General features: G+C 39.6%; 1 protein-coding gene across 1 annotated transcript in view; it reads right to left on the reverse strand.

Annotated features, from left to right (window-relative positions):
* Cwc22 (CWC22 spliceosome associated protein homolog) overlaps positions 1–8,980 on the reverse strand; it is a 30,774-nt gene extending 21,794 nt beyond the window's left edge. Inside the window, exons 1-4 of the mRNA XM_059260780.1 lie at positions 8,929–8,980; positions 6,858–6,925; positions 4,144–4,368; positions 2,150–2,278 (exon numbers count right to left, since the gene is read on the reverse strand). Of these exons, the coding sequence (XP_059116763.1) occupies positions 2,150–2,278; positions 4,144–4,368; positions 6,858–6,925; positions 8,929–8,934 (428 nt within the window). The 5' untranslated portion in view covers positions 8,935–8,980. The remainder of the gene's footprint in view (positions 1–2,149; positions 2,279–4,143; positions 4,369–6,857; positions 6,926–8,928) is intronic.
* Positions 8,981–9,605: the final 625 nt, after the last annotated feature.

Genomic DNA, 9,605 nt, shown 5'->3' on the forward strand with positions numbered 1-9,605 from the left:
ATGCCATGGGTCCATCATTTGTATAAAATACTTCTGTATTGGGACACGGACTTGAGCTGTTTCCTTCTGTTGGTGTACTTTTAGAGGAACAAAAGGAAGGATACAGTGTCGACGGAGTGAAGACACAGTGACGAAGTCTCACCTTCAGACAGTCATAGGTTTTTGGTAAGGAAAGGAGAGATATACAGCAACCTAATTCTCATTATTCTGAGCAATACAGTGACAATCACTGGACTGCAAGAAACTAAGGGAAGGAAATGACTTCGTACTTAGCAGCTTCGATACAACAGTGAACCACTGAGGAGGAAAGAAGTGAACCCAGATTATCTATGAGACAGGCTCTTAGCCAACCTTCTGCTCCCTGACAACACGCTCCACTTAGCTTAGTCCTGTTTTAATTATTATAATCAGTGTAATGTGAAATCATAAGAAAACAGCACTCACATTTAAAAATAATAGATATGTGATACTTATTTCCATGTCTTTATTCTTAAAAAAAATCACCAACTGCTTGAATCCTAATAGAAAATGGTGATTCCTTTCATTTTTCTTCAAATGTATTGTTCATCTTTCCCAGTCTTACCTCATTCTCACTTTGCTCTAGTTAGAATGTAAAAAGACATAACAACACATCTAAAGTGAACACTATCTCAACAGTGAGAGGCCAGAAACGCCTCCTTTAGGATCAGGAACAAGCTATGCTACTTGTCATACCATCCAAATTCAAATGTAATATCCATCAAAATTTGAGTAGCATTTTTCAGGGAAAAGGCAGCTCCTAAAATTAATATTGAATATAAAAGAACCCAAGTAGCCAAGAAATCTTCAGCAAAAAGAGCAAAGCAAGAGGCGCCATATTACCCAATTTAAAGCCTACTATTGCTACATGAAGCTACAGAAATCAAAACAGCATGGTACTGGCACTAAACTTTATAGACACCAACAGAGAACAGAACACATTTATATCTAATTGTTTTTTAACAAAAGCATCAAAACATACAATATAAAGGTAGTCTGTTCAAGAGTAGTGGTAGGAAAACTAGACATTAGCATGCAGAAGAATAAAAGCATACCTTAATCTCATGCAACACAACAAATCAACTTAAAATTGATTAATAAACAGAAAAACAGAATTTGCAGAACTACTGGGGGACACTCTATGATATTTGTCTAGATTGACACATTTTAAAACATAACTCCAAAATCACAAGTAACCCAAGAAAACTTAACAAATGAGACCTCAATCTAAAAGGCTTCTGGACAGTAAAAGAAACCATGAGACAAAATACAGGAAGAGAAGTATCTGCGAGTCAAGTCTGATAAGGAGCTAAAACCAAAATATACAAGGAAATCAGATAAGCCAATAGTAATAAACCATATAACCCAGTTTGAAAATCAACAAAACACCTAACCAGTCATTTCTCAAGACAAACCATAGGTGATACCGTGCAGCATCGTCTATCATCAGATGAACAGAATAAAATCAAATGATATATCATCTCATCCCTGGTACAATGGATGTCATCAAAATGACAAAGGTGTTTCTAAGGATGCAAAGGATAGGGAACACTCGTGGACTGTGAATAGGAAGGAATGCACAGCTTTGCAGATGGTAGGGAAAATGCGAGGCCAGGGAGCTACACACCATATCCCCTACAGCATTATCCACAAGAGCCAGATGGAGCTCCATGCCCTGACAGAGTGGGAAAGACAATTCATATCCAGACAATGGAATACTGCTCAGCTCCAAGGAAGAAATCCTGGCACCTGTGACAACACAAGATATATATACCAAAGCATCACACTGCTAATAAAGATTTTATGACAACTAAAAAAAATTAAAATGGCTTGAAATTGCATATTTTAAAAATTATGCCTTGTAGATTTAAATTATTAGACATTTAGTAAATGTTTGTGCAAAATTATGCTGTGATATCAAATCTCAAAAATCCCTGACTCTATAAACCTTGAACAATATGGTGTAAGTTATTTAATAGCCTACAATGTAAAAGAACTGCATTTTCAATAAACGTTCACAAGTACCTTTGAAATATAATAGCATAACAAACAAATGCTTATTGTTCACAGAGAAATTATGTTTCTTTGGAAACTTACTATGAGATATACCAGGTAAATGACCAGTACTTACCTCCCTCTGACTATATTTTCCTGGAGTAGCTCCTGGATAATAATACTAATATTGGAAATGTTGACTTTGTTGATAAGACCATTAATTGACTTCTTCAGGGCCTCCCAGCTCATCCTCTGGTACGCTAAGCTAAAAAATGACCAAAAAAAGGGAAAGTCACAAACAAGGGACCTTGGAGCTGAGACATTGCCATAGCATTTAAAGACCTCCTTTTATGTAGCAGTTATCCGGGAGCTGCATTCCAGTGAAGGCTAGATGGCTATACTGTTTTTAACTTACATTCGGGCACTTAAGCCTCACTTGTTTTTTCTTTCTTTCTTTTTTTTTTTTTTTTACATTAAGCTTGATAATGCCCAAGGTCTTTTAAAGCTCTAAGAATCTTACGGTTTTTAGGTTTTTAGAATTATTTCTCTTGGAATTTAATGTTGGATGAAATAAGCCATGATTCCCCATATACTTCTCTTAGAGTCTAATGAAACCAGTAGGCTTCCTGACATGCATATATTACAAAGTTACAACAGATACTGAAAGAATCCTCAAAACATGAAAAGAACATGCTTGATATAGTATGCTCTGAGTGTCTTCAGACATGAAGTAGCAAGAAGTGGTAGGAGGCTAAGTACTGATTTTAATTTCAAGTAGTATGGCCATATACAGTATTTCACAGTAACTGTAACTAATGGATTGAGACTATACATTATATAGAGTTACAATTCCAATAGAAAGAAATGCTAAACTTTAGTTGGAGATCAATAAAAAATAAAATGCATTTTCCCCAATCCAGATTCATGGCCAGACTGCCTAAATTCTATCCAGGAACCTACAGTCCCTTCGAAGTAGAGCAGTGAGAACAGTGCTTGGTGGGTTATTAGGTCCCTGACATTGTTTAAAACTGTCAGTAAGCATGAGGAGAAGAGGCAGATTTACAGACGCACACTTGCAATTAATATTTTGTTGTTGCTTTAAAATTCTCTATCAGTCAAACTCTTAACTGCTTACTGCACTCAGCTATGGCAGAGGAGATGCACTGTCCCACTCTGCACACCTTGGATACGTCACTATCTCTAGAGAAACATGTCTGTGACTCAGTAAGATGTGAGACTAGCATGTAGGCACAGCCTCCTAGGAAACTGGAAAACATCAAGCACAGTTACTTTCACTAACTCGGGCACTGTCACTTCACCCCATCAGGGATCAATTCAAAGTAAAATCTACAGACTCCTCCTTCCTTCCTACTTGCACCTTCTGACCAGGGACAGATCTCCACTAATGTGAATTATCTCCCAGAACTGCTTTAACGCTGGGTATGTTGCTAACTCTTCCCTGCCTATTGTACCTGTCATGGTGCAAGAATTCAATCAATAACATTTTTCTTTCACGACTAAATAATCTGCTTTGGACTGGATTGGGAAAAGTGAATACTTTCCACTAATTCCTCCAATGCTGCCTTTGTAAAAACCAAATGCCTAGATGATAAGGAAGTATGCATTAAGGAAGTCTTCGCTAAAACCCTCCCCAATATTACATTTCAAAGATCACCATCAAGCCCTATGACACACAAACAGAAACACAAGGACCTAAGTTCAATCTTCAAGTCCATGTAAAAAATGCCTGGCTCAGTGGTACACAATACTTGTAATAGGTACAGTAATAGAGAGACAGGTGCATCCCTGGGGCTTGTTGGCCCGCCAGCCTAACCTACTTGGCAAGTTTCAAGCCACTGAGAAAACCAGACTCCAAAAAATAAACAAATAAAAGACAGTGCCTGAGGACTAACACTCAACACTCAAAAAGCCATACAAACACACACACAAAGTTACGAATTAATATCAGAGCAAGCTCCAAAGGAATTTCTGAAGTCAAAAAGACAAGAGGCTGTACTTTTTGGTCTCTAGCAGGGTAAACTAAGTATATTCTTAACAGTGAACACTAATTAGACTACTCCTTGTTCAATGAGGCTATTTCTGCTTTGGAGATGCAGTATATCAACATACCTGTTCTTATCTGTAATTTGTTCCTGCATCATTCTGAGCTTTGCAGGAGGAATATACGCTCCCCCAGTTCGGGTAAGCAGTGGATCCTGCTCATCCTTCCTCTTCTTCATGGCAGGTTCTTCCTGAGTAGAACTCTGGGTGACTGCTTGTTCTGGGCTTCTTCTTCCAGGAGATGGGGATTTCCGGGACCTTTTCCTTTCTCTGTGTTTTTCTTGGTCCCTACTTCTGAAAAATGGGGTGGGAGGATGGATAAAACATAAAAGCATTCTTACAATGACCTACACATAGAATGAGTGAGACCACAGGAAATGAAAGTGGTTCAGGATGTGTGGGAGGCCAGCTCCCACCTTTTAAAGGGTTCCTATGAGGAGGAGAGAGGGATAAGAAACTTTTAGATAGAAAGAGAGCGGAGGGGAGAAAGACAGAAACACAGGATAGCTTCGGGAGGACCTGGATCAAAATCCACCGGCCCCTTCTGTCTCTTCAAAGGGGCGGGGCAAAAGATTTCCCCCTTACTACATCAAAGCACACCACACAGCCAAGTGTAGACCCTTCCAAACACCTGGCAACCAGGCCCGTAGCCAAATCATCCCCTTATACAGTCCTGCTGGGTAAAGCAAGCTCAGATTCTCAGACGCTGAGTAAGTTCTAACTAGGAAACCTCTGAGGGTCTCTACAAGGATGGTGAAGTAATCCTCACAGAGAAAGACACCTTATTCCATGGCTCAAGGCTCAAAATAAGCTTTTAGCCTGGAAGCAAGCAAATTAGAGAGAGGATGACAGCCGGGCACACGTCTTTAGTTCCAGCACTTAGGGGGCAGAGGCAAGTGGATCTCTGTGAGTTCGAGGCCAGTCTGGTCTACAGAGTGAGTTCTAAGACAGCCAGGGTTACACAGAGAAACCATCAAAAAAAAAAAACCAGAAGAGGATGACATTCTTCAATTAAAAAATACTGCAAAACTGAGCAAGACCAGGATGATACCATCATGAAATAGTGAAGAATCCAGCACTGCAATAGTTGAACCAAACAAGTTTAAATCTGACTGAACTCTTGAAAAAGCCAACCAATAGACTTTCAAATGTTCATACTGGAGATGAACATAGGCTTCTAAGTCGGAAAAAGTGGCATGAAAATTAAGACGAGCCGGGTGGTGGTGGTGCACGCCTTTAATCCCAGCACTCGGGAGGCAGAGCCAGGCGGATCTCTGTGAGTTCGAGGCCAGCCTGGGCTACCAAGTGAGTTCCAGGAGAGGCACAAAGCTACACAGAGAAACCCTGTCTCGTAAAACCAAAAAAAAAAAAAGAAAATTAAGACGAACTGTGATGTATTTGGTAAATGGTGCAAAGAAGAAACAAGAGCTTATTTTCATAATGTTAAATTGAAGTACAAATGTATTATAAAAACCTAAGAGTTGAAACTGTCACTTGAAGAACTGCTGTTTTTATTAGAAGTCTCAGAGCCCCTGGTTATTAAGATGATGTAGAAAGGCCATCTTCAGTTGCTTTCCTTCAATGCAAGTGTTTCAGTCTGTTCACTTCACTGTGAAAAACTATACTGTCTTCAAAGTATTTCGGATATAACCCCCAACTAGCCACAAAGAGGATGTTGCAAACTCTCCCTGTGATCTGCATGTGACATGCTCCTAGACAGCAGCTGTAGCAGGAAGTGCTCAGCACCACTGAGAGAAGCCGTGTGCATCAGCTGATGCAGTCACTTCCCTACAGTGACCTAGCTAGTTCTCACTGTGCAGATGCTACCCACACAGAAACTTTAATGAAATGTTTTTGAACTATTAACTTCTAATTTTAAAGCGGAAACTTAGTCTGCATGCCTCACGGCGGAGGGCCACATGAGACTTGATACTCCTACACTGGACCAAACATAAGCATTCTGAATTGCAAAAGCTACCATCATGGGCACAGCAAAACAACTCCTGGAATTAACTTAGCCAAACTTCCTCATCCATATTCACACTGCCCTTAGTGAAGTAATCAATCTGGAAATTACACATAATGGGCAGCAAGAGGCTATTTTACAAAGACCTCCTCACAGCAACACTGAACGACGAACGAGACCAGCATCAATCACTGCTTGTTCTAGTGAACTCTACTCCAAGCACTATAACCACTGGATGGTATTCTGGAACCTGCAGTGCTGGGAACACTGAACAAATGAACAAGGTGGATCCCAGTAAATTCACTGTTTGCTCTTAAAACTCAATAAAGCCAGAGAACACTAGGGAAGTTAAATATATAACCTATATGGCAATATAATTTGTGTTTTATATACATATCTACAATTACCTTACACTGTATGTCTGAGTGTTGACAGAGACAGGGGACTGGTAAGGGTAGTAAGTGGTCACAATCTAAGATCCTAAAGCAAAGGTCCTGGGAGATATTTGGCAGAACGGAGTAGGAATATAGTGCATAAGAAATTGGGTGCTTCTCCTTTAGGAATTATGTTAATGGTCCTCACTTAGTAAGTGACACAGCTGTAGTACTAATAAACATAAATGATACACATTACTGGTACTATTTCTAGATTGCTTATCTTATAATTATGCTGATGTACATAACAATTTAACTATAAAAAGCTGTGTGACTATATAAGCACATCACAACAGCAAAACAGCACTTCAATGTCCACCTTAATCAAAGAACTAAATCGATGAAGACATGAAATTCACACTTGGCACACACAGAGCAATTACCTGTCTTCTGGGGAGGAGTTCCGGTGGTATGCACTGTGGCTCTCCCTTCTGTCGTGACCAGAGGAGTGCTTCCAAAGAGAAAAGAAGGAAGAAATGCTTCAAAACTGGTTATGTTAGAAATATATACACAATGACATGAGGCCCCGCAAATTAGCAGTACTTTAGAAATGATTTAAAACTTTCATCTCTCTTAAATATTATGTTAATGTTATGTCTATGATGTGTGTGTGAGAGACTGTGGACACACATGTTCCATGGCACACATGTGGAGGTCAAAAGACAAAATTGGGAGGATTCCTTTCCAGGTTCCAGGGATTGAACCCAGGCTGTCAGGGTTACATGGTATAGCAAGGCTTGCTGGCCCTCAAAACACTGTTCAATCATCCAGACTAACTCATGTTACCTAAAATCGGGGCTTTGTGACCCAGCCAATTAAAACTGTAGGCCCACCCAGCCAATTACAGGCCCACTTGAGTTACATCAGGCGTTGCCTTAACAGATTATTTAGTTTTGCCAAGAAACACAATAGGGGCCGAGGACATGGGCAGGGCATAGAAATAATAACTGTGTAAGCCTTACAGCCTGAGTTCAATTGTTAGGATCCATATTAAACAACCACTGGATGCAGTGGGTGGCACACATCTTTAATTCCAGCACTCCTCTGCTGTGTGGGAGGGGAAGACCTCAGAGGCGGCCACAGGCAGCAGAGTGGCAGAACCAACAAGGTACCCTGCCTCCTCAAAACATGAGGCGTCTCCCTTCCCCCCTCCCCCTCAAACATAACCAATAAATCTTAAAAAATAAGAAACACAAGGAAGCAAAATTGTTCAATATGTACAACATAGGTTTTATAAAACTTTATACCAAAACCTTAAGCCCAGGGCTGACATTGTAGTCCACTGCTGAGCATCTGCTCAGCTTGCCTGAGGGCTCTGCACCACAGAAACTCCCCATATACCAAAAGATCCTAAGCTAAACACACACCACAAGATCCACCAAATTCAACAGTAACATAAAATACGGTGTTTACTAAGTATTTATTATGAGCCACATATTTCCTCTGAGCCCTAACATTTCCTGTGTCATTCAGAAGGACACAAAATACAGGAAAGCCTCAAGGAACTGAAGATCTTCACACTCAGGAGTTAGTATTGTCTATTCCAGGAGTCTACACAGATTTATCTATTAAACATGTTAGATCATGTATGTGAGAGAGAAAAAGACAGACTGATAAAGGAGACATAAGAGGAGACAGATAATGCAATCGTCCTATCCCCATTTTCTTTTACAAGTGAGGCGATTATTTTGACTACATTAGGAAGACAGCCTCAATTCTGTGCTAATGATTTTTAACACATCTCCGCAACAGCTGTTGTGAACAAGAGAGAGAAGCCAAAAACACAGAAGTCGTGAATCAGAAGGATTATGTAACTACGATCAAGTAACAAATGACTGGCACATTACAGTAATGTTAACGTAAGATCTTCAGTAGAGAACAATCACTGTAACATACAATTCACTCATTTGTTGAACAAACAAATGTCTAAAATAAAGTACAACACCGAAGTCCATTTCCACATATGGAAAAACTGGACAGTCATGAAGGAATCTAGACTCACCGAAGGAAGGAACTACACTCAGGAAAGCATGCTCCTTGAGAATGATGTTGTCATTGCTAGCATTATTTGTTATTCCTTTTGACACATGTACACATTCAAATGATTTACGTAGAATTTGATGTATGTAAATACATGTCTGTACATGTACTATGTATATTTGTGCAAGCGCGTGCGCGTACACACGTACACACACACACACACACACACACACACACACACACACACACACACAGAGAGAGAGAGAGGGGTGGGGGGATATCCAACATGCTTTCTCAGCTGCCCCTCTGCTAAATACTAGTCCTACCTGGTCCACATAAACTGTGTGGTGTCAGAGTATACACAATACCATCCTACTATGTGACTGTTTTAATTCTATAAAAGCGTTTTTGGTTAAGGGACAGACATGAACTGACTATCAGCTTACATCTTTAGCTTAAGTTTCAAACACTTACTTTCATGTTGACCAGATAAAACCTCAAGTTGGTTCAAAAAACAAGTACTCAATGGTCTGAGTTCCTTGACAGTTTTCTTCTTCTGTCTCCACACGTCACCTGACAAACAAGAACACAAGCTTGTTAACGATGAATAACTGTGTGCAATGGCATGTTCTCGAGGTCCATGTATCAGGCCCCTGACCTCTTCATTTTCCTTTAGTAGTAAAAACATATACAATAATTGAATTTTTAAAGTTAATCTTTAAATAGTTGCACAAAAGGATGTGTACCTAACATGTATCAGTAAAAGCATCCAAAACCAAGAGCAAATAGAGAGTAAAGTCAATTTAAAAACAGAGGTGTTTGTAACACTGAAATGCTTCAGCAAGGAAAACTTATGCTTACATAATCAAGTATATACAAAAATCAAGGAAATACCCAATGTTTACATATCAATTATAAATGAAAGAGCCAATGTTTGTGCAGAAACAATCTTTGAAATGTATTCCACATGGAAATGTAACTTGATAGACTGAGATGTCTTAACCTGCTTACTAAAGGTCCAAGGCTTCAGATATAAATGCACATTTAAAGACAAAGAATTTGGTTCTGAATAAACCTATATCTGCACTAAGTGTCTTCTGTGTGCATACGTGCCTGTAGAGGCCACAAAAAAACCTCAGGTATCTTTCCTC

Source organism: Peromyscus eremicus, chromosome 4 (genome assembly GCF_949786415.1).
Source record: "Peromyscus eremicus chromosome 4, PerEre_H2_v1, whole genome shotgun sequence".
Lineage (NCBI taxonomy): Eukaryota > Metazoa > Chordata > Mammalia > Rodentia > Cricetidae > Peromyscus > Peromyscus eremicus.